Below are 26,527 nucleotides of genomic sequence, written 5' to 3'. Positions count from 1 at the left end.
GGGATAAGGGGAGGGTAGGGGATTGGGATAAATAAAGTAAAAGGGGGGGCTTGATCAAGGAAAGAGGTGAAAAATGGAAGAGAGATATGGTCCTCAATTTCATTTCATGTTGAGACCTCTTGATGTTGTCTTCTAGCTCCCTTGGTTTGGATAATTCATCAAAGGAGGAGGAAGCTAATGTAAAACCTGATGTACATGTCACCATGGTTATCAAAGGTGTTAGGGTTGGTGAGGGAGTGGAGAAATGATGTCATCATGGGTATCAAAGGTGTTGGGGCTGGTGAGGGAGGGGAGAAATAATGGGGAGTCATGCTTTGCTCCACCATGAGTTGATGAGCATGAGTCAAGAATTGTCTGGTTGGGTGGCGTTCTCATGTGGAACTCTTGGAAAGTTTCTCTCATCTTCTTTGTGGCTCCATCTATGTAGGGAGGGCTTGGAGCACCCATTGTTAAAGCATGTATTTCCTTGCGGCATCCTCCATCACCATGCTTTGAAGATAGGTAACCTTACTTATACATGGGTCAAAATAGTGGCCAGATGCTCGGTGGCTTGAGGGGCATCCATGAAGGGAGGAGATGGGGTATGGGGGGAAGAGTAAGGGAATAGGGAAGAGAGTAAGGGAATAGGGAAGAACTCTAGACTTGGCCCCGCACTTATAACTAAACTTTAAGGGGAGACACAAGGGGTGAGGATTTACTAGAAAATATGGTCTTTGGGGCATGCACTGCCCCTCCCTCTTATAACTAAATGTCAAGGGAGATATAAGGAGTGAGGATCTACTAGAAGAACTAGTATTCTGGTACATGCACTCCACAAGCTCAAACACATGAAACAGAGACAAATAAAATTATCCTTAGCATGTATGAGCACCCCACCATGATCGTCGCCATATTTTCTCTTGCTGTGGTGGATGGTGACCTCTACTAGTCTTGGCGAACTACCACCATTGACCAAGGGGCATTGCTATAAAAAGGCTATGGGCTATGTTGTGGTATTAGGAAGTATACCCAACCAAGGAGTGTTAGTGCGGTTAGGTGGTGGTGGGGAAGTCGATGGTGATCAAAGAAACGATGGGGAAGTGAGCGATTAGAGAAGTCCATGTTCAGAGCAGCCAATGGTGGGCAAGTGGGTAATTAGAGAAGTTTGTGGTGGTGGGGAAGTTGAGTGGTTAAAGGTCAAAGAAGTATTGTTAGGATATATGGCAACACCTACAAAGCCCTCTTCCACTTGATAACTAGATCGCCCAAATACAACACATAATATTGCATTCCTTTTAAGGATGAATTCATGATGTTAAAGACCAAAAAGACTAGAGAATAATCCCAAGGCCAAACCAAGAAACCAGAAGGGAAAACTTGATTCCACATCCTGATATGGAGACCAAAAATGATTCAACTGGAAAAATAGAGGAAAGAAATGCCGAAGAAGTGAAGATCACCACTAAAGAGTCCATCGGTTCACATCTAGTCTCTCATAGTGCCACCAAAGGTGCCAAAGATTCACAATTTTTAGAAGGTGGGGGGAGCGCCATACCTCAAAGCCAAGCAACTACACCCTGTAGAGTACTTAGGTGCAAATGTCAAGATAAAACTAGAGCGCAATGATGATCTACTTGATATTAAATCCACAAAGTCTTGGATATGGGCTTAAACTACCATAATCAGCCAACAAGCCTTGACATGGGCTTAGACTACCATAATCAGCCACACCACCAAAGGTGCCAAAGATTCACAATTTTTAGAAAGGTGTGGTAGAGCCATACCTCAAAGCCAAGCAACTACACCCCGTAGAGTACTTAGGTGCAAATGTTGAGATAAAGCTAGAGCGCAATGATGATCTACTTGACATTAAATCCACAAAGTCTTGGATATGGGCTTAAACTACCATAATCAGCAAAAAACAACAAGCCTTGACATGGGCTTAGACTACCATAATCAGCCACACCACCAAGAGAAGGTGTTTAGACAAGGAGTACACTAGCTAGCCATTATTATTGCCCGCATCTTTTTCTTATTCATACTTGCTAAGATTCCTTTCATGCTGGTAAGATCAGGGCATGAGCTTCTTTCAAATTTTCTACCACTTCTTCTTTGTTGAGTCTCAATGGGTCTTTGAAAACTTCTTCCTTTGTATGAAAGAGAGCACATGTTATGTGACTCAATACTCTTGTGAGATGACATGGATTCACCACCTATTCTGATGTTGTGGCAATTAGGCATTGAGCTCTTTGTAAATACAATAGGCCCACTCATCATCAATAAGATTCATGTGGATTTCTTGCAGCTTGTGGATATTAAAATCCATTAGTTTTGTCTATATGATCATTGAGACTGCCCTCTTTGTCAGTTTATCTGCCTTCTTCTTTATGTTCCTATACTCAACCCCATTATTGTTGAACTGCCATTCCATCAGTATTATGTCAAAAGGCAGATCCTTGTGCTCCACCCTATGTGTCTTTATTGCTGGTGGTGGCAGTCTACATGGCCTAATGGATGTCGTTTTGTGGTAGCACCTATAAGGTCATGATGGTGGCGTGACTTTTGGGTGGCTACCCCGATACTGGATTTTAATATTTTATTTCCTAAGGTTTTATTTCATGTCCCAATGTGCACATTATTGTAAATACCACAAGTATGCTCTATAGATACTTTGGTATGGTTGTATGAGAGTGATGTAGAAATTAAAGTGGGCCTTGGTGTTTACATGGCTCACATGCATTTTTATAATGTCATTTATTTTTAGCATGTGGAGGGCATGTGGAACGACATGGAGGTGTGAAGACTTTTGAACCATGCATGCATGGATGAGGATAACTTTGACATTTGTAAAGTGAAAGAGCCACATAAGCACCTACATGGCTTGACACTTATCCCATGCTTGAAGAATCCCATGCTTGACACTTAGAGCAAAGACTTAGCCAAAGGAGACAATTGATGGTGACATCCACCATTATGTCATGGGAGATGAAAAATTTCTACATTTGGTAATATGTAACAAAGATAGGGAGGGTTACTTCCACCTATAAAGTTTTGCTCTAGTTTTCCACTATGTTATCATTAGCAATCCAAATTAGACGGCATGATTATGCCTTCCTAACCTAGTTTTCCCTACATTATCATTAGCAAGCCAATTAGCATTATGATGCCTTCATGATGCCCAATTAGCCATCTAGCAAATGTGTGCTTCCTTTATTTGGTCTTCAAAGTTGGCTTCAATTCACTCCAATTGCAACTGGGAGACTAATTGGTTATAAGTCCATCTTATTTCATGTGAATTTAATTGATATTAATGTCACCATGGGTTGTGTGCAATTCTCTTCATTCTTCTTTATGCTCTTCCTTGTGCAAATAGCTAGTTTTTTCCCATTTCAACCCCAGTATTAAAATATATTCTATTTATCTATTTCTTGTGAGCCTTGAATGCATAAATCACTAACATATGAGCTTTAAATCTAATGTATTGTGGGAGTGCTACCATGATGTAGTACTCAACTCCCAAATTTGGATATTTGAAGAGGCAGTGCCGGTCTTTGACAATGTTTCATCCTCTCGCGTATATTGGTAATATTTTTCTCATTGTTCATTATAACTTCTCGCTTGGGTGTCCAATTGGAAAAGTCTTTATAACTCCATGAAGCTCTTTTTGAGCTCTACAATCCATTTTAGATCAGTTCTTTTGTCTAATTAATTATTAATATATGTGTGAAGCTGATTTTTCATAGAAATTTAAATTTTTTAGTTTATGTTTATGTGTCTCTCTCTAACTAGTCATGAGTATGATGTTTCTTTTTATAATTATTATTTTTATGATAATGTTAAAAATGATACGACCCAACTACCCAATCCGACCAAATGAGCCATATCTACATCTTTGTTTTACTTTAGAGAGAGAGAGAGTGAGAGTGTTTCTTTTCCATCATTTTACACCAAAATCTTAAAGAACAAGGAGAAGACATTTTAGACCAAATCATAAAGAACAAGGAGAAGACATTTTAGAACAAATCATAAAGAACAAGGATAAGATTTTGGTGTAAAATGATGGAAAAGAAACACTATCACTCTCTATCTCTAATCCTTTTAACATGAGGGTACAAGCTTTTGATGTAAAATTACGAAAAAGAAACACTCTCACTGTCTCTCTCTCTCTCTCTAAAGTAAGACAAAGGTGTAGATATCAAAAGTAAGGTTATAATCCATGGAAGGGAATAAGAAGGGCTCTGAGGAAGTAATAATTTGAGCTACCCGGTCATCCACCACAAAGTGAAGGGCAAGTCTCTATGTGAATAGAGGTAAAAGGGGTGTGGTTATATGGCTCATTCGGATAGATTGGGCGATAGATTGGGCGGTTGGCTTGCATCATTTTTAAAAAAATAAAGATGCAAGGTACTTGAGAAGATGAACATTATCACTAAAAATAATTATCATATAAAGAAACACATCATACTCATGACTAGTTGGAGAGAGACACACAAACATTAGCTGGAAAGTGTAAATTTATATGAAAAATTAGTTCACGCAAATATTAATAATTAATTAGACAAAGGCCTAACCTAAATTTTGTTGAAATATACAAGTGAATAGGGTGTGTGTGGGAACAAGCTCTTGGATAGAGGCTGTAAAAGAGGAGATGTAATTGTGAAAGAACCTGTGAAAAGGTGAGAAGAATCTACTGGGAGAGAATAAAGGATAGCATGAGAGAATTTAGGAGTGTGGAGTTATTCTGGGAGATATTCAGGGAAAAGAGAAGAGGTGGAGAGAATCAGGCAAGAGGTGGAGATATTCTGGGAGTGAATCATGGAGAAATCAATGGGATTTGATGCTTGATGTAAACTCTATAAATTGAGGCATAGCCCTAATGAGTATTTTTGGGTTTTTGAGTATCCATGCCTACATTAATCTATTTGCTAATTATTCACTAATTACGTCTTAATCATTTGCTAATCACTTTGTTAATGATGTTGATTCTAGTGTTTGATCCACCATAGCTCATCATTATGCTCAAATTTCAACAAAATTTATATCATAAACTTGTAGAGTTCAAAAAGAGCTTAGCCGATATATAAAGACTTTTGCAATTGGGCACCCGAGCGAAACGTTATGGTAGCTTTTTACAAAGGGGTAAAGTTGCCCAAAACTACACTAATCAAGATTAGGCATACTCAAAGATATCATGGATGCCATTATTTAGAGAGATTAAATAAAAATCTGATATCATAGCGTGGGAGAGATAAGAAAATGCTTTGAGACCATATATAGCACACCGAAAACTAATGAGCAATGAAGAAGATATTACCAATTTACCCGAGAGGGTGAAACATTGTCACTCCCTCTTCAAACACCCAAATTTGAGAGTTAAGTACATCATGGTAGCACTCCCACAATTGGATATACATCAAATTGAAAGCTCATATGTTAGTGATTCAAGGCTCATAAGAAATAGACAATTAGGAAATATTTTGATAGTAGGGTCCAAAAGGGCAAAAACTAGCTATTTACACAAGGAAGCGCGTAAAGAAGAATGAAGAGAATTGAGTGTAACCCGTGGTGGCATTTATATCAATCAAAATCACATGAAGTAAGAAGAATATTTTGATAGTAGGGTCCAAAAGGGCAAAAACTAGCTATTTACACAAGGAAGCGCGTAAAGAAGAATGAAGAGAATTGAGTGTAACCCGTGGTGGCATTTATATCAATCAAAATCACATGAAGTAAGATGGATTTATAACCAATTAGTCTCCAAGTTGCAATTGCAGTGAAATGAAGCGCACTATGAAGACCGAATGAAGGAAACACACCATGGGAAAGCTTGAAGAAGCTATTTCACACAGAGGGAAACATAGGCTACTTTATATTTGCTATATAGCTAATTGGGCATTAGGAAGGCATAGTAAGGGTATGTAGAGGCAAATTTGGCTTGCTAATGACGACCTAGTGGAAAACTAGATCAAAACTTATAATGTGATGGGGAGAGAAGGGCTCCTTTTATAGGTGGAAGTCACCCTTCCTCTCTTTGTTACATGTGACCAAATATAGAAATTTCTCATCTCCCACGACATAATGGTTGATGTCACCACCATAAATTGTCTCCTATGGCTAAGCCTTTGCTCTAATTATTTATTTGGAGATTCTTCAAGCATGGGACAAGAGTCAAGCTGTGTAGGTGCTTATGTGTGGCACTTCCACTTTACAAATGTTAAAATTCTCCTCATCCATCTGTGCAACATGAAAAATTCTTCACAATTATGCTCTTCTCCACACTTCTCCATGTGCTTTCACATGCCCTTCACACGCTACCGAATGGTAAATGACATTATAAAAATACATAAGTGAGCCATGTAGACATCAAGGCCCACTTTCATTTCCACATCATTCCCATACAACCATACTATTTATAGAGAATACTTGTGGTATTTACAATAATGTGCACATTGCAAACCTTAGAAAATAAAATCCATTATCAGGGTAGCTGTGCCATCATGACCTTGTAGGTGCCACAAGCTTCTTGAACAAGGTTCAAGCTTTTGTCATTCTACCATGGGCCCATGGTAGGCCTCATAAGGAAGGTGTCATGCCATCCTTCCATGGTGGACCCAGCCACCGTATTGACACTTCACTATGGACCCCACTAGCTTCATGTGAGTACCTCACCAAGCAAATGTTCCCACAAGCTTCATGAACACCTCACCATGCTAATGTTCCCATTGTGGGCCCCACGAGCCCCAGACAATTGTGAGTCCCACAAGGTTCATGAGTGGGTCTTCATGCTGCCACAACATTGTGGCCCCCAAGTTTTCACCTTTATTGCTATTACAAAGCCTCTTACATATGTATAAAAGTTAAAAGCTAAAGATATTAATGTTTCATGTCACATCTCCCCTCCCCTCAATTGAAAGGGTGAACATTTATGTGCACCCGTCAATCTGGATTTGTTCTCTTTGTTGGGCCTTGACTCTTGAAACTTGGAAAACCTCACTAACCACCATCATTTCCATCTCTTTGTGTCAACATTACAAGTAGACTTTTCACAATACATTGTGCATGCCATCCCCCACTCCCCAGCATCTTGCCTATTGTTGCTATTCTACAATCAAAAATTTTAAGAAAGCTGAAAAATGCAAGGCCAAGTGTGTGCATATGTCCTATAAACAATGCGTATGTGCCATAGATGAAGCTCCGAACTAGTGCATTTTTGTTACCATCAATATCAAAATTTCTACTACAATGAAGGGTATCTTCCCCGCTAGTCTAAAGTTTTTGGGCATTCACTTGTGTACTCCCACCCACTTGTGGTACTACCACCAGCATACCAAGCATCACACACCCATCACTTGCAACCTCCTTTGGAAGAGCTACAACATCATCATCCATCTTGACCCCATTTGATTGGTCACGAACAACAACATGGTTACCTATAGATTTTGCTACTAATGGCATGACTTCCTTTTGTGCATCCTCATCCACAAGACAAACTTGGTAATAGAAGTCAATAATTTTGTCACTACCATACCAATATCAATATGTACTTACTCGTTAAGGTATCTAAAGCCTTCCCAAGCTTTCTCATGAGCACATAAAACTTTAAAATCATTTAAGACCTCGTCCAACATCCAATGTCCTCTGGCCCAAGAGAAAAGCAAACATGCACTTATTTCAATACACGATCCATTGTTCACAACCACGAAAAAGTCTTCACAATTATGCAATTTTCCACACTTCTCCATGTGCTTCCACATGCCCTCCACACACTACCCAATGGTAAATTACATTACAAAAATGCGTAAGTGAGCCATGTAGACATCAAGGCCCGCTTTAATTTCCACGTCACTCACATAGAACCATACCAAAGTATTTATAGAGCATAGCACATTGACACATGCCGATGTTCCCACAAGCTTCATGAACACCTCATCATGCAGATGTTCCCCTGTGGGCCCCACGAGCCCTTCATGCATTGTCGCCCCCACAAGTTTCCATTTTTATTGCTATTACAAAGCCTCTAAAATATGTACAAAAGTTGACAGCTAACGGTATAAATTTTTGGTATCACATTATCCTGTATATGCCATATAGAGAACCTCATTAAATATCTCCAAGTTTCCACAAAGAGGAGGTAAGAAGCTACTAAACTTTACTCTGTGAGGCCTTTTTCCATATAAGTAATAGCCACCACCATCCGCAAGAGCGAATAGAAATTAATTACATCGGTAGTCATTTTTAATAAAAATCTCAAATGGATGCAACTTTTGGAAATCCACAAATTACTCAATTCCATCATTATTCCTTAAGATGTATGTGTGCACAATTATGAATCTACATGTATACGTGGGCGCTTAGTCTAGCAGGAAGGGTAAAGACTTCCTTGGTGGATTAGAAGGATCTACGAGGATTTTCTTTTGTTTTGAAGGTTAAAGAGTTTCCATGATGGACCTGCTGACCTCCTTTTGGTAACACTATTGGTGTAAAGTAGTTTGTGATAGGGAGGCCTTGTTTTAATTTTTTGGAGAAGTTTTAATTTAATAAACTAGTTTGAAGCCTTCTTGTGGTGTTAATTTTCCCGTGATACTATTGAAGTCTGTGGCAGACAATGTTAAATGCATTTTTTTGTTCAGCAAATATTGCATTTGGGATAAGCTTATCAATTATGATATTAAAGTTTATGGCTTATATTAGCGTGCTGTTCTCTGTGGAAATTTTATATGGAGAGCACTTTCATACTACAAAGAAAAAAAGTTTGGTTCCACAGCACTCTTTTTAGGTGTTGCCTTAGATTCATGTTGCAAGAGCTATGGAGTTTCAAACATATTAACATGAATATACTTGCACTTGTAAAACCTCACAGACACATATCCCCCAAGTACAGCAAGTACATTCAAATAGCCACATATGTTTAAGTGCTTAGTGGTTACTTTCTTTTCCTTCTGCATAATGGGTGTTCTGACCTTCAAGGCATTTTATTGACAGCTAAGCATGCAATCGTACAAGAGAGTAGCAAAGGGCAGTAAAAGGGCACACAAGAAGAGGACGGAGGACACGAAAGAAGAGGGTGGATAGAAGAACAAAGAGCAAAGGTGGATGGATACATGGAATATAAGGACAGAAATGCAACAAAGGTCATATGCTCTTGAAAAAACAATGATACACTCTTCCAATCTAATTCAGAAAACATTGTGTGAACCACTAAGTGAGTTGTACAGAAAGCCCTTCATTAATGGTCCAAAGTATAGAGAGAGAGAGAGAGAGAGAGAGAGAGAGAGATTAATGTCTACAAATGGCCCAATGGATATATGACCACAAGTAGAACTTGCAACCCATATAGAGAGGGTGAGAACTAAAACTAGTTTGAAAGTGAAATAACATGAGAAATTCTCTTCCATAATGCCTACCCACAGGGCAAGAGGGACAAGTAGAACAAGAAGAAGGAAGAGAGACAGACAGACAGATAGCATGGAGGAAGAGACATTCTAACTAGGTTTATTTGAATATATTTTCTGTAGTGCCTCATTACTGCTAGCTGTTTGAGCTGTTCTCTAAGCAATAAAAACTGATCACCGTAGACTGCCATCTATAAAAGGCAGGCTAACAATGATACTTGTGTTAACAATGGTACTTTTAAGTGGGTAGCTCAAGTGAAAGTTATGATGTCTGCTTCACACAGTTGGAAATAATGGTTACATGAATTACAGTGAAATTTGCCCTACAAAAGCTATGGATGAAAAGGAAAGGTAAAAGATCAGGGTTAATCTAATTGAAGCTCTTTCTGCACTCTGCAAGAAATAGACTACCTATTTCAAATTTAAGGCCTTTAATGTAGTTCCACATGTGAACACGACTTTTAGAGGCAGTGAGTCACCTTCAAATTAATCCAAAGCTCATTTTTTGTTTGAAAACCTTTCAGTTTGAAGTCGTCAAAAATGTTACATGGTTAAAGAGCACGCATTTAAAATATGACAATGCCCTCATCTATTGTGACCTCTAATCCCACATGGCAACCTGTGCCTTTTGTCTCATTGTCTTGTTTCTGAGGAGAGCATCGAAAAGTTTTAGGACAGCACACTAGGCTTGTGTACAAGAATATTGAATGTGTTCTTTGATGGATTCATTTGAGTTGCAAGAATTTGTGGACATAATTTGTGACAGCATGTAACCTAACGGCCTTCAAAGTCCATCACATCTCTCAACAATCTCCTGCCCACGGCTTACCCTTCCCCAGTCTTATCATCTTCGAGAACAGTCTCCCCCATGTTCTTCCAGCTAGCCTTCACACCCCATCCATCCCATTTATTACAATCGTTTCACCTACACCTAAATTTTCCTGTATTCTAACAATCCATTTCTCCACTTTGGCACCGCACCACTGGAACAACCAGCCCAGGTGACCAGGTCTTAAGACCTCGATAACAGGTTCTGCAGACAGAACCTGTGGCTTTTACTTACTACCACTACAGCTGACCAGACTTACACACATACCAGACCATCAAGCCCAAGAGATGGTAACATTGTAAATAGCAGACTCAGATAAATAATTTCACATGTGAGCTCTCAGTGATAGCATTTAGGAGCTTGCCTTGTGTGCCAGGTCCTGAATCACCCAAAAGGGCATATCAGGCCTCACCAACTGAACATCATCAATCGCATTAACCAAGATCTAGAAATTCTGATAATTGTCACTCATACACTTCCTTCCATGCTGTAAGCATAGACAGAGACGAGCTAGCTCAGCCTTTGAAATACAGAAAGGTTCAAGTTCCAGGTATATTTTCTTGGAAAAGATGTTCGGAACTTTAACTAAGAACACTAAACTCTCCAATTTTTTAAAAAGGGTGTCGGCAAAAATTCTTGTATTGCTAGAATTACCACCACACCTCATGGCCGCAAGGTTAAATGAAGATACAAATCAGGACAGCTCAAGACGTGTCTGCACCATCTGCCCCATCCATAGCAGCATCCGACATCTCCTCTTGGCCATCCCCCTTTTTACCTGCGTGTATCAGATACAGGATAATGAGGAAAGTAACCATCTCACTTGACCTTTAAATGAACCCCAATGAAGAACCTAAGTTGGATACCAGCCAGCCTACCCCCGCTGGACACACTATGTAACAAGATAGTACATCCAGATAAAAATACGCTGAATGCCTAAAAACTTACTGCTAAGTAAATCCAACTTGCCAGACAAAAATGTTTACCTTTTTTCTTTTTTCCTCCTCCTTTCTTCTTTGCCTTAGTTGCCAAAGCCAGCCAGGCCTTGATGTCAGGATCTTCAGGAGCCTTGCTTGTGTTTATCTCTTGCAAAGGATGGCCAGTTATTTTATCTGAGCCGTTGGGCATTAGAAGCACCGTGAACTTCAAATGAGCTACATAATCGCCTGCAAGTTGCACCATTCTTTGAAGCTAGTAAAACCCTTTTCATCAAGTAACAAGTCTGTATAAATGTGGGACTTGAGAACTAGGGCACAAACAGCTCAAACAAAAACCTGTCTTTTCATGAAGAACTGGATAGGGCTGAAGAAGCTCATGATTCACACACTCAACCAGCCCTAGCCGGGCACGCTTCTCTTCTAAAGACCTGCCATAAGTAGCCAGCAACGGTATTGTGGACCAGTAAAAAAAACTTCCAAATGAAAGCTAACAAGTGCAAATTCACCAGATTCATGAACCATCCATCCTTGCCACATTCAAAAGGGCACACCTCGCTGTGAAGGGCAAGATGGAGAACTTCTGATTGATTTCACTGAATATAAATCTTGAAGTCTTCATTTTGAGATGGTAATTTTTGTCGATGGCTCTTTTGTAGATTGTGGTTTGCTTCTCATCAAGCAGCTTTGGCTGCACTCAATATCACAAGCCCAAAAACAAACAGGATTAGGAAAAACCCGTAACTGCTTTTTGGGCTGACTGGCCACCTTTCAAAATATATCAGCATTCAGGATGAGCCTTCGATACTTGTCGCTAGCAAGATAAAAATGCAAGAAAGTGAGGAGAACGTAAATTACAACCATGAGATAATAGATGCATACCTTGCCTTCCCCAGTGCTCATCACTATGTCTACAGCATAGACCTCGTTCTCCTCGAATTCTGCGTCATCAACTCTCACCTCTGGGTTGGTCACGCTGAGAACCACTTTGTTTGCATCAATCACAAACTGCTTCATTTGATGGCTCAAGACACCCTCCACAACTTTGCAATCATAGGCAGCAGCAACCTTTTGAAGGGCTTCTGTCACCTCTTTATTCTGCAAGTAAACTTATGAAAAATTTTAGCCAACATTGATCAACTTGCAAACTAGGTTAGTCTTTATACTACCATGCATCAGTATGCATGAACCAAGTATGCAAAAAAGTTAAGATCCATTACACACAAACATTGATGAACTTGCAAACTAGGTTAATCTTTTTACTACCATGCATCAGTACGCATAACAAAGTATGCAAATGAGTTTAGATCCATTACACACAACCAGCAGTCCTCCGTGAACATTCACAATTTCACACTAGTTTCGTTGAATTGAGTAGGTGTTTGCAGACTTAAGAGTTCCGTTTCTCAAAATATCTGAAATTTCTGCTCTTTTGCAGGTCACAAAAATCCAAGGCAAAAGGATGCATCTTTTTTAGGTTTGCATGGTATCATGGTGAAAGGACCATCATTTGAGTTCCATGCTTCAACTTGTGGGCAAATTGCACACGAACATATGAGTTTTCATGACATTTAAGGCATGACGATCTGTCAAGGGATGCAGCCAGCTAAGCTTCCAGTATCATGACAAAATACAAAGTAGCATCATAAGAACATGAGCAGATGCCGGTGCAAAGGAAATTCCATTTAAAAGTAACCTGAAGGCCAAGATGAGCGAGAAGCCTGAGGGCTGGGTCAGAGAGAGAGAGAGAGAGATTTTATTAGTGTCTAAAAAAACCCACCAATCGTCTATGAGACTGATCTGCAGCTGCTAGGTCATAGGCCTAATCACTGGATGTGGGGGCGTCTGGCTTTCAAGAGGGATCGTGCTCTCTCACTAGTGGCGCCACCGGTCCACGGGGCCAAAGGATCCCATGAGCGGGTGGGTATAATCTCTGACCTGTACGATCCCTCAAACCCTGTTAAGCTTGGATGGTACTCTCTGGCATATGCAAATGCAATCTGAAGAAGACTGCAGTGGCTGTCTGAGAGGCATCTTGTTGGCTCTGAGTCCCTAGGTGCCGCCTTAAGCATGGTCTCCAGGTAGCTGCGAAGCTCCAGTAGGTAAAGACCCAAGCATCTCCGGTCCTCGTAATGCATAACCCGTGAGAGAGGGCTGAATCCATCTCAGAAGATACACTGAAATCTCTGCCAAATCTCATAGTAAGATGGGCATCTGGACATGTAATGCTCCTCCATCTCGACCTCCCCTGTCGTGCTTACCCTGCATATCTGTGGGGGGTGTGATCTGCTCTAACGGACCCAATCCATAGACGGTGCGTAGTAGGCCAATGGCAATCCGCAGGGCATACCAAAGTGTCGAAAAACCAACACTTGGTGTGAGGCTCTTGGAAGTGGAACTGGAAACACACTCTCTTCAGGCGTGCTAGGGATGCGTATCCTCTCGCAAGGCATGTGTTGGCAGCATGTTTCATGGAGAAGGTCAGGCCCATGAAGACCACTCCACTTAGACAAAAGAAGAGACAATCTGCATCTGGGCTCCTCTATACAGAAAGGACCAGCCAGCCTGCACTTGGCAGGAGGTGTTAAAGACCATGACCTTGGTTATTCTGAGGTCGACTGTGAGGTCTCTCGTCACAAAATCTCTACAATGCATCTAAATGTGTCTGTAACCCCTCTGCAGAATCAGAAGTCAAGACTATGTCATCTGCATATAGCAGGATGGACACCACCGACTGAGCCAACTGTAGACATGTCCCCCCAAATCTATCCACAAATGATGTGATCTCATCTATATACAGCCCAAACAATGTAATAGATAGCGGGTAACCTTGCTTGACCCCAATAGTAATGTGCATGTCTCTTGAGAGCCCTCCTCGTGCCCAAACTCTACCAAACATGGTCTCATATAAAGCCATCACTCCCCATACTACATCCGATTAAAACTGAAGCTCATGTAGGTGGCCCAAAGATCAGGATCTAGGGACCGAGTCAAAGGCCTTGCCCCCTCAATGGTGGCTCGAAGAGTAAACAAGTGATCCGAAGTAGAGCAGTTTCTCCTGAAGTCTACTTGGCCAATGGCTCTCTCTCCATGTTTCTCTGCCAAAAGACTGATCTCAACCTCCAACACTGCCCCATAGATCTTCGACATCGTATGGCCTATCATAATGGTCATGAAAGTTGTTGATATCCATGGGTTCCCTTGCTTTATGGATGGGAACCATGGTATGGGTGGTCCAAGAAGGGGAAAAGCCTTCATATAAGGCCCTATTCAACACTTTTGCAAGAAAGGGAGCTAGGATTTGTAACAAGCAGACAACTACCACTATTAAGAAATATGCAAAAAATGCAAAGATGAACAGAGAGAAAAGAGAGAGATGTTGCAAAAAAGTGTTTTCTGTATATATGTATCAAGATGTACATAGATCCTATCCAACATGGTCTCATAGTGGTTGAGTACTTTAGGTACGGTGCGGTATGGTACGTGTACGGTAGGAGTACGTAAAGTACGCATCAAGATAAGTACTTTAAATACGTTCACAGTTTTTACTCTCCTCATCCTTGTACCATGGCTGGAGCAATGAGCATCTAGGAGATTCATACCACATGATACCCCCACTTGGGGGCTCTATACCCCGTGGTTGTGCTCATTCTGGCACAATTGGGATACCAGATGTTGAAGAACCACTTGGCTATGTTATCCTGTCTCGACCAAAATCAGCCACCTTTGTACTGTGTTTTCCAAATCTATATACCTGGATGAATCCAAGAGCATGCCCAAATTCATCTTTTAGGAACGAGCATGTTATATACTCATGGTAGTCAACCCACAAGACTATATAACTATCAACTCCATTATGCATAGTATGGACTAGATACTACGACATGAATGGGAGAGTTAATTAGGGTTATTCATGTGGGAGACATACACAGAGAAGAAGGGAGAGAGAGAGAGAGAGAGGGAGTTGTGGGGATAAGTCAACTCATCAAGGAATGAGTGTGTGACTCCCCTATCACACATGTATATTGCACTAGTACACATAGTGCACTTAGTACATTAAAAGTACTAAGTGTACTATGTACTATAACTTATGGGCTTGTACACACTATAAGGGTGGGCATAATGCCTTTACCCCAACACGACATCTCCACTAACGTCATCAGTGCCCAATAGTGGGTGTAGAATTATGTATCAAGATATGCTCTCACACAAGCACTCCACACACACGCACACACGCACACACATAAGAGCATATATTCACACAAAGCCCTTCGTACTGAGTTTCTGTCAAACCTCCGGAGATGCAAGGCAAACTCAGCCATAATGAAGCCTAGCACTAAGGGAAGTAGCAAATAGAAAGAATTAGTGCAGCAAATAAGTAGTTGATAGGGCGAATGCACCGCTAAAGATAGAAAGAATAAGCACAGTATCACCTGGCCGCAACTCGAACGGAAACTTCACAATGTGAAATCTACACGTTCACTAAATCTACACTAATTCAGCACCTCTAGGACTTCCACCAAGCTCTGATACCAATGTAACATGCGGAAGAACTGCCTGTATAGAACTATGCAAAAACGCAAAGATGAACACACACACACACACACACACACATGTTGCTAATACAGTGTTTTCTGTATATATGTATCAAGATGTACATAGATCCTAGCCAACATGGCCTCCAAAAGGAATCACCTATGCCTGTGACCTGTCCCACAAAGCCTTGGACAACTGAACTGACTTCATAGACCGTTGCTATTTACAGGCTGATGGAATTGCCGCTACAACTACCCACTACTATCATTGAAGTCCTTGGATTAAAAAGGCTATTCAATGCAAAAAGAAGGCTCCTAATCCTAGCTAAAATAGGGGGTTTAAGCATGTCCACATCTGTGAAAAGATTTTGTGTCCATGTGTGAAGTGTTCCCCCTGAAAGTCCTCGTGATCCTTAGCCCGGCCATTCTGCAGCTTCAATAGAGCCCTAGTGATATTAGAAGTGTTGAAATGAAGGGTTTAAGTGGGGTGTGGAGTGTGTGGTTGTGCTGATTTGGCACATCATATAGATACCAGGCATAAGCTTCCCACTTTAGCGAATTGGTGGTGGTGTTGGGTTAGGCTTAACCCTAATGTGAGTAAACGGGGACAGAAAACGAGAGAGAGAGAGAGAGAGAGAGAGGTGGGAGACCAACATGACGCTAAATGTAGAAGGATAAGGTTGTGTGTACAAAATCATGAGTACAAGGCATGATAATAAAATGTTGTACCGATGGTGTCATTTTACACTGGGTTGTCATCGGAAAAATAAAGGGTTAAAAAAGTGTCCCTTATAAGCCCATGTTCACAATCCCCCTTATAGTGATAGTGTGAAAATGTACACAGTAGCAGATCACTTTCCAAATGGGAGTAAGCTCAAAGCTTTGCGAACAGCTTCAAACTTCTCTAGGCAATGCCTTAGTAAACAAATTTAAAATGTTCTCATGTGTAGGAGAGTAAACTAAATTGATCTCGCCTACATGTATCCTCTCTCTGACGTAGTTATAATGTATCTCATGAGCTTGGTGCAAGCATGGAAGACTGGATTCCGTGCTACAGCCATAGCACTCTGACTATTAGCCACAATGGGAGTGGGTATTTGCTAACTCCCACGAAGATCTGCCATCAATTTCCTCATCCATACACACTCAACTGTAGTAGTGAAAGTTGCCCTGTACTCAACTTCACATGAAGATGTAGCCGCATAAGGTTGCTTTTGCTCAAGCATGATATGCATGAGCTCCCAAGGAAAAGCAATTCCCACTTGTGGATTGCCTTGAGTCATAATCACCAGCCCAATCGTTGTAAGCATGGAGCTAAAAACCACCCCCTTGGCATAGAACAAACCATGAGATTGGGTGCCCTACAAGTACTTGAACACATGCTTCACAACTTGCCAATGCTTTGTCCTTGGACTGTGCATAAATTCCAATTGTATATCCAACCTTGTGTTGCACAAGTGTGTAAGTGTGTGAACAAGGGCATATAGCCACTTAAGTGTGTGTGTGTGTGTAAGCAATGATGTCACTCGTATAGTCAAGTGTCACTGCCCCGATGAGTAGAGTGTTGAGAAAGATATGGCATTTTGCTTATAAAAGCATTGTACCGTGTGAACTTCAAATGAATCAATACAAGCATCACATTGTTTCAGCTTGTTACATCACACACTCCCTCTCTCTTCTGCACATAAACCATGGAGGTCCACCATCCTCCATAGTGCTACTCTGTTAACCCTAAAACACCACATGGTATTAGAGCTAGTTGTCTTTTGCCTGAAAGCACTGCTGCCGCTGCCGACTTTTTCTGGCAGTGCTAGTGCTAGGTGCACCACCTCAACCCATCCCACTGCCGGAGCCACCATCTTTGGCGCCTTTTTCGGGCGGTACGAGTGTCTAGAGGATCACCAACGCCAACGTTTTTCGCCATCCTCTGCCGCAATCTGCTGTTCACTTGCCGCTGCCGCAGCCCGTCTAGCCGTCGCTTTTTGGTCTGTTGTGCTACTGCTGCTCAAAGCTGAAACACCAACTCTTCTCCTCCGCCTCGTCTGCTCCATTTGTCTCCAGCTGTTGCCTCTTCTACTGCTAGTGCCGGGGCTGGTGCTGTGCTGAGCCTACCTCCTACTGCCCAGTCCTAGATGTCCAACAAACTGACTCTAGTGTCAATCTATTCCTTTTGAAGATTTTAGTCTTGCTCCTCAGGGTCTCCTTGACTTCTCCAATTCTTGCCGCAGCTTTTGAACATTTTTGGACTCTACTGGGACATGTAGTGCTGCTTTCTTCCTAGTTTGGACTCCCTTCTTCTTGTTGTTATTATTGTAAGTTTGCACTCCTTCTTCCTCCGTGCTGAATTAGAGATTTAATTTTTGCTTCATTGAGCTCTTCCTCCTCCTTTTTTAGCATCTAGTGCAGTTCATAGTCTATATATGGTACTACCTGAGGTTAGCATGGACATAGGTCTTGGTCCAAAATGAATAACTGACCAGATCATCTAACTATGACCATATTAGACTACAACAAAGTCTCATAGGACAATGCGCGCAGCTCCCATCTAAGACCGTATGGACCCTTAAACGGGCCCTGTAACCCAAGAGCAATGTGTCCTTAGTTTGCTATCTAGCACTCACTAATGCAGTCACTTAGACCACACAAGCACAGGCACACCCAAACGGGGATGACCAACCTTAGTCTAAACTGCTCATATGTGTGTTCTAGGATAACTATATACATCCCTTTGATGTTGACATTGCACTTAGCTCGGTCATCCCTTGATTACATCGTTATGTGCACATTACAGCAAAAAAATTAATAGATTTACATGAAGTGCTAAAAAATCGCTTGGGCAACCGAAATTCGTGTGACCCAAATAAATAGTTTTGTTGATTCTAATCACTCGTATGCATCCTGTCCATATCGTTCGTTGGGGCAAGAAGCTTGTTGGCAAATTCCGGGTTGGGGTCTACAACTGACTGTGGCTTTGTTAAAAATGTGTTGAAGAAACCCATTAAAGCCATCTACCTCATTAACCACCATTAAGTGGCTAGTGTTCGACTTGACCAAACATTATTACAAAGCACCAAAATTTTGTATTGCTTGGAACTCCAACACTTTTTTCATAACTCTGGTAATTTTAAAAAAAATTTGATGGGGGCCACTAGAGTTGTCCACCTAGTTAACCACTAAAAATGGGTTAACAAGAACTATTACAAGATCAAGCAAAATAGTCTCCTAGTTATTTGATGGCCATACTCCTAGATATCATTACAATTCAATTAGTGGCACATAGGCCTAATGTTACAATGCGTAGTATACATGGATCGGATGTCTAATAGACTCATAGGTTAACAATCCCAACCGTCATTGAACCTGCTAACACTTGGCATGCTTGGTGAATAATCCATCTTTTGAGACATACTATTGTGCGGCAACATCTAACATGCTTGGTGGATAATGCATCTTTGGAACATAGTGTTGTGGTGACATCTAAATGGCCAAAGTGGTTCCTATTTTAGAAGCCATGCTTGTTGCTCTAATAGGCATCCTATTCATTAGTTATAGTCCTCAATCATGTTTCATCGTTAGGGTGCCTCCACATTATTATGGTGTCAAAAGAAACATACTTGAATACTTAATCTATGTTACATACTTGCAATCCATGCAAACATTGGTAGTTCTTCTATGTAATCCTTATATTGTAGAGGTATCAATTCTAGTGAGGGTGGGTACATGTGAGATTGGGTGTCAAACAGTGCTGGATTGGATCCGACATCCTAACACCATCATTGGTTTGTGAGGTGCTTTTTCTTCTGCCGTCTTACCATATGCACTCATCAAGGAATTATGGCAACAAGGGGAGTAGGTTATGCTCGGTTATATACTTCATCGACCTCTTGAAGAGCTTTCATACACTACCACCACACATGCCACATGTTAAGGCATGACGCCAAGTGTCCCTAAGAGGAGTCAAATTTACACATTATTGCTTACATAAGATACTTCTAAGAGGTTGTTCCCACACATAAATGAACCTACACACTCCTACACACTAGCAATTGTTCACACACACTAGAATCACTCTATTTAAAGCCTAGAATACTTAAGTTATTAAGTGCCAGTTTGCATAACCACCTAGCACTTGTTTATTCCCACATTAATCATTATTAATATTTAACATTCCTCCCATAGTGATAATGTGGCTAGAAAGCCCACTCACCATGGGCTATGTTTACTTATTCTTCTAGCTGTTGCTTCTTGTCATTGGAAGTAGAGGTGGCAGTGTCACATGCACCTTAATCTGGTGCCACGTACACATGATTATTCCTTACAACCGCCTTAGGGACAAAGTCAGAGATCATATATAGGCAATTTGGAGCCATTTTGCAGGCCCTACAGGTGCCTCGAGGTGCCCACGATATGCATCAATGGTTGGGACATATTATGGGCACAATATGAACACATTTTTTGACATTTTTATGACTTTTCTATGGCCTGAAAAGTGAAAACTGACTTGATTACGACTTGCTATCACTTTCCTATATAAAGACAAGTCATGGGTCGTTCATAATCATTCAAAGACAAAGATTTACAAATCTAGGACCAAGGGCATGCAATCTAGCAATTAGGATGAGCCAAGTACATGACAGTAAACATTAGTTCAAGTATAGCATTCATAATCTAGATCTACATCGGATCTATGATAATCATTGTAATTACTCATTCATTCAGTAATATATAGTAGGAATAGGTTAGGTAAAGAGACTCTGTATTCTCCTTCTCTCTACTTCTCTATGTCATGAGCATGTGATTATAGTGTTAATCTTTATTGCTTTGCATTAATAATCATTAAGCACGCTTCTGCATAGTAGACATGTTACAGAGCATAGCATGTTTAGGTTGTTCCTAGGAAAAGTTTTGCATCAATGCTATGTAAAATCAGTAAATTAGGATATTCATTTCAAGGTTTGCAAGGAAAAGTAGGGTTTTTGCATCAGCTTTTTGCTCGTTGTAATTTGTCAGCAACTAGAAGGTCTAGATTTCAATCTAGCATGGTTCTAGGGTGTCTAGGATGCATATAGAAGCCTAGGTTTAGGATTTTGGGACTGATTATAGCGGGAAAAAAAAAAGCAAGCGATTCTTCATGGAAACCATGGCAGATATTTGGGCTTTGATGAAAAGGCAAAGTGAAGCTAATTAAGCAAGGTTCAAACAGACATCCCAAGAAAGCGTAAAGATTTACCACAAGCATGTGAAGACCTAGAGTGCCGAAGGGAACAACGTGAAGAAGAAGCTAGACAGAAAAGAAGAGTAGTATTGGAAAGAAATAAAGGAACTTTTCGCTATGACGAGTCAAAATACTCCAGTGGCAGCAAGTGTAATAAATACCAAAGAAGAGGACAAGAGTACTGCAGCAGAAAACCAAGGACAAAGGGATACCAAAGAGGCACTAGAAACCGTGTCGGATCCCGAGGTCGAGGTCAACCAAGAGCAAAAATAAATGTCTCTATCATCTATCACCAGCTAGACACTAGAAGAACGAATATATGTGGTGGTATGGGACACTTGTACTTGAGGCATGGTGTATAGATAGGTCGGATGACCATCGTATACCTCTCGTGTGATGATTGTTTTCTATATTGCATCTTGGTTGAGCTATGTTCCCACAATGAACATGGAAACTATTTACAACTTACTCACTTGATGTAATCAGTGGTTGGTCCATTGCCAACTCATTTAGTTGGTAAGATAATTCTTGAATTATCTACTAGTGAATGTGTCCGTGCATTCGAGCATTTACTTAAACATGAGATAAGCAAATTATAAATAAATTTCAAACAGCACACTCAAGAGCACCATGTATATTTCAAAGAAAGAGGAGATCAGAGAAGCAATTCAAAGAAAGAGGAGATCAGGGAAGCAAGCCCTAGCTTTCTATGGAATAGGGCCTTAGCTTGAAGGCTTCTAGCACTTTTACTTTTCAAGATCTAAGGCTAGGACTTGAGAAATGGGAACAAGAACTTCTCTTCAAATATGCATTTCTGACATGTTAAAACCACCACATGCAGAAGATTGCAAACCCCACAATGTTTTTGAAAACAAACACCTGAAGTGCACTTCTGCGCAATGCATGCATGCACAAGCATGTAAATATTGGGCTGATTCCCATGCAATCAATTCTAAACTAAAACCCGACAAGTACTAGTAAAATTATAGAGTAACGAGTGCATCAAACCTTATCAGACACAAGCTTTCAATTAATGAAAAACTCAGTAATAGCAGGCAGAATTCTTCTAAGTTGCTCAGCTTACTATACAAAGCAGTGACAGTTTACCTTTTTTCCAGGCCTAATAAGCCTGAGAGCAACCTCTGCAGCAGTGTTGACAGCAGCCAGAACATCAGCAACTCGACCACTCACAGGACCTTCTTGTACTACGTGTGTGTGAGCAACAACTGCTATGAAGCCATCAATGTGACAGCCAAGATCACTGAAGTAAAAGCACCCCATTTGACAGGGCATAAAAATGAGTCAAGCATTTGAAAGAGATTTGAAACTCTGACCAAAAGTTGATGTGGGCCCTTACACATATAGCCCACCCATAAACACCTGACACCAGGGGCAGCTCTTGGTACACAGGCACTCAAGCCCATTCACAGCCTGCCCCATCCAAATCTGACGGGCTATTGTGTAAGGGGCCTGAAACTCCACGATCCCTTTTTAAAATCAAAGAAAAGTAAGCCAATGATTGAGATACTAACATTTTCACCACGTCATTCTCTGAAACTGTAACATCATCACTTGCTAGAGGCGAGAAGTGGCAAACTACACTATTCACCGACACACAAGTGGGAAAGGCAACCCCTCTCTCTATTTTCTTCTTGGCATTCTTATAGACATTTCCAGTTTGCCTGCCGAAAGATGAAAAACAGTAAGCAGGAGCTGAAATAAAATACTCATAACAAGCTAATCAACCACATAACAATCAACCGTAGCCAAATGGAAGGCTGTAAAAAACAGGACTAGCTCTTAAGAAGAGACACACCATAAACAGAGCCTCCCCTTTGTACACACAAAGTCAACCAAGTAGCCATAATTACACTAGGACCAGTCATAACAGTGAAGTCAACACCAACATTGCACACAAGAAAACCAAGGGAATGTAAACAGCAATAAATAAATGCACAAACGACTACCAAGGCTGTTACCATGCCACATTATGGGGTTTTCATGAAAAGTACAACTTTTCTAATCTTTTGACCAGCTGTGCATGAAAAACAATAAGCAGGAGCTGAAATAAAATACTCATGACAAGCTAATCAACCACATAATGATCAATTGTAGCCAAACCGAAGACTGTAAAAGACAGGACTAGCTCTTAAGAAGAGCCTCCCCTTTGTATACACAAAGTCAACCAAGTAGCCATGATTACGCTAGGACCAGTCATACCAGTGAAGTCAACACCAACATTGCACGCTTGCATTCAAGATCTTTAAAGCTTGAGAAGCTTTCAAAGTAATGGTTCTTTCTTCAAATCAAGCTTTCCAAAGATTCATAATATCTAATTAGAATTATGTTAATCTTTATGTTTAATTATAATGTTTTGTTTAAGAAAATCCCTCTTGAAAAGATTAATCATCTTTATGGCTAGATCCTTAGAAAAAGGATGAATTTCAATAATAATCTCTTGTTGCAATCTAATCTCTTAGCTTGATGAGCTAGAGAATGAGGATTGATATTTTCATGATTTTTAATTTAGTGAAAATAATGGTTAATTCTTTTTAGCTTGATTATGAGTAAGAAAAATCACATTAACTCATTTTAAATTGAAAGAAGAATATACTAACAATTTTAGAAATGAGGAATGGTTAATTTAATTTAATAAAAAGAAATAACCATAATTATGCTTATAATTATGGTTATAATTATGCTAAGTATACATAATTTAATTTTAAGTCTAAAAGAAGAATTTCTATCATGTTTTCATTACAAGTTTTCATTCAATTAACCAAGGGAATGTAAACAGCAATAAATAAATGCACAAACAACTACTAAGGCTGTTACCATGCCACACATGATGGGGTTTTCATTTAAAATAACAACTTTTCTAATCTTTTGACCAGCTCTGCATTGTGGAACACAGCTGCGAGCTAGCAGCAACAGGGCTACAACCAGCCATGCAAACCAGAGAAACACTACATAAAATATTGTTCATGCCTAAAAGATGCCACAGTCTGGGTAGGGTTGCATTTTCAGAAGATCTTTCACCTCATGTAATGTGGCTTTCCCTAAGTTGCCATCCGACATAAAAATTTAAGGCCGTGACAAACGATTGGCTAGAAAACTAGGATGTGTTTGTTCAGTCAGTGTTGACAGCAGGCTGCTTTTTGGATAGGCATGAGAAGTGGCTAAGGCAACGATAACTAATGTGTGAGCAAAGCATGCACAACACAGCTGCAAATGGCTGCACAAGGCTGGAGTCTAGGCAGCTCTGCTTCACACAATACAACCAGGACAAACAAGCGACAAAAAGTTGTAACTTGTATAAGAACACATGCAACCCTTGAAACAGGAGATGTCTCATCTTGGGCACTCCAAATGGACTTTTCAACATCTAAAAAAGTCAAGCCATGTGATGGCAAATACAGCCCACCTCTACAGTATGTGCATACAAGCATGCATACCACACATGCATCCATATGCACGTCAGTGGTGTCAGTGAACACACCATATGCAACATGTCGGTGAAGTGTACCAAACACAAATTTGTATACATTGTAGTTGAGTGTCAAAGAATACATCATGCAGCCACACCAAAACTCATGTGTGAAATGAGCCATCCATTTGCCTAATAACCTTGTAAGATTAATCAGACAGCACAACGACCAATTCCAGGTAAGAAGCTTCAAAGAGGCAAGGCTAGAACACCCTCAGATACAGCACGTGTCTGGTGAAGCTCTTACTCTCTGATATAAGAGTCCCCCTTCTCACAGAGGTCGACAACCTTCACTCCCGGTTTGCATTCGGCAATGACCACCTGCAAAGCCTCTGAAAAATAGGAAAATGCAATCAGATGTGTGGCATGTATTCATTGTTGCAAGTGGAAATTTCCCGGATAACGTAGAAACAGATGTCTACAAGCGCAAATTAAGGTTTGGACGCTCATAACCCACACAGCTTTACATAGAAACATGTCTGCAAGCATTGATTATCGCTTTCAAACTCAGATCCACATACGAACACAAGTCTGCAAGCACGAAATCGGGTTTTCCTACTCAGAATTCACTCAGTAAAGCTCAAATGGACTAGAAGGGACCCACTATTGGCGATTTCTGCTGCAAACTTGTACTTGGTGACAACATCTGGAGACGTGAGGTCGAGCTCCTTCTCTTCTTTTGTCTCTTCGTCCGACATGGCGGAGGGTTAGAGACACCAGCTGGCTCTCTGCTGCAACACACAATAAAACCGTGAAAAGAGACGAACAAAGCAGTGCGAGAAGGCAAATAATGGCCTGAAAATTACGATAAAGAACCACTCTGAAGTACAAAATAACACAAAATACAAAGACGTGGATATGGCGATCACTCCAGAAGAATGACCTGCGCAGATTAGGTTTACGGTTGACAACACGGTTCCCTATACGCAAGGGCTTCCACGACTCTGCATACAAGCAAAGCTACACTGAGGGTTTTAGGGAGGTAGTGATGGTGGCTAAACTTGGTTAGCTGGAAGTGTGAATGGACCTATGTTGCCCTAGGGCAGCATTACCCGGAAGAGAGAGGAGAGAGAGTGTGTGTTGGGGAAGAGAGAGAGTGTGTGTTGGGGAAGAGAGACCTTGATGAACCCTCAAAGTTGAAGAAAATAGCCATATTTTAAAAAAAATTACACTATTATTGCATTTTCTATTACCAGCTCGATCCTTTTTGAGAATCTCTCAACTGATTGTTTTGGGTTTTAGCACCTATTTCCCGATGTTCAATTAAAGCTCTCACAGTCAATATAATATAAGTGATGAGAATCAGTGACTGTTTTGGGTTTTAGCACCTATTTTCGGATGTTCAATTAAAGCTCTCACAGTCAATATAATATAAGTGATGAGAATCACTCGATTGACTATTTTGGGTTTTTAGCACCTATTTCTCGATGTTCAGTTAAAGCTCTCGAAGTCAATATCAAGTGATCCAAGGGTGGAGGTTTACTTCGTATTTTTTGTTTTCAAAAATTCTTAATTTTGGTGGTGTAGAGATGTTTTGATCAACCATCACCTCTTTCCATCCTTATCTCTCCAAACTCTAATTCCAACATGGTATGAGAGCCATGATCTCTAATCATTATCATTAATCCAGCTAATCACCTTCTTCCTCTCTTTTTGCAAAAAACACACAACACATGAGTATCACTCACATTATAAGTTACATATGTCTAAGCAACAAGTATGGATCATTGAGTAACACATCATCCAGTGCCACAACATCACTATCACATCATCCAGTGCCACAACATCACTATCACATATCTCTCCTCGCACCATGACATGATCCTGAAACAAGATGGCACACACTACCGAGCCCACGATCACTCTCAGATCTCTCAGTGGGACTAGCACATGGAGGAGCCCATATGTCTCACACCCACTAGAGTCACAAAATCCTAGGAGCTGCTTCTACCAACCTCACCAGTCAAGAAGCTCACACACTCTGGTACTCCACGTCAAAGCCACAAATGATGTCTAGTACTAGCATTCATACTCAAGCCACCCTTCTCAAAATCAATCCAAAGATGCTTCCTTATTCATCACACCAATCGTGCCAAGAGCACGCCTACATTTGATTGAGAGGATTCAAGGTCTCATATGATCTCCTTCATGCGAT

At 40.6% G+C, this 26,527-nt stretch overlaps 1 protein-coding gene across 2 annotated transcripts; it reads right to left on the bottom strand.

Moving 5' to 3' along the window:
* Nucleotides 1-10,494: 10,494 nt before the first annotated feature.
* On the bottom strand, nt 10,495-25,398 carry LOC147634550 (ERBB-3 BINDING PROTEIN 1-like). Of its 2 annotated transcripts, none has more exons than XM_086803652.1 (10): nt 25,256-25,398; nt 24,977-25,100; nt 24,620-24,704; nt 22,418-22,567; nt 21,993-22,146; nt 12,018-12,233; nt 11,690-11,826; nt 11,475-11,566; nt 11,187-11,366; nt 10,495-10,978 (listed from the first exon to the last, which is right to left on the bottom strand). In XM_086803652.1, exons 2-10 carry the CDS (start codon nt 25,068-25,070, stop codon nt 10,905-10,907), a joined length of 1,182 nt encoding a protein of 393 aa, XP_086659778.1. In that variant the 5' UTR covers nt 25,071-25,100; nt 25,256-25,398; the 3' UTR covers nt 10,495-10,904. The 2 variants fall into 2 exon arrangements, with proteins under 2 accessions (XP_086659778.1, XP_086659779.1); XM_086803653.1 differs by having other exon boundaries at nt 24,977-25,103; nt 25,256-25,394.
* Nucleotides 25,399-26,527: the final 1,129 nt, after the last annotated feature.

Source organism: Cibotium barometz, chromosome 10, assembly GCF_041138505.1.
Source record: "Cibotium barometz isolate CiBa-2024 chromosome 10, ASM4113850v1, whole genome shotgun sequence".
In the NCBI taxonomy this organism is placed as follows: domain Eukaryota; kingdom Viridiplantae; phylum Streptophyta; class Polypodiopsida; order Cyatheales; family Cibotiaceae; genus Cibotium; species Cibotium barometz.
The sequence above is the reverse complement of the archived record's forward strand: the minus strand, read 5'-3'. Positions and strand labels throughout refer to the sequence as shown.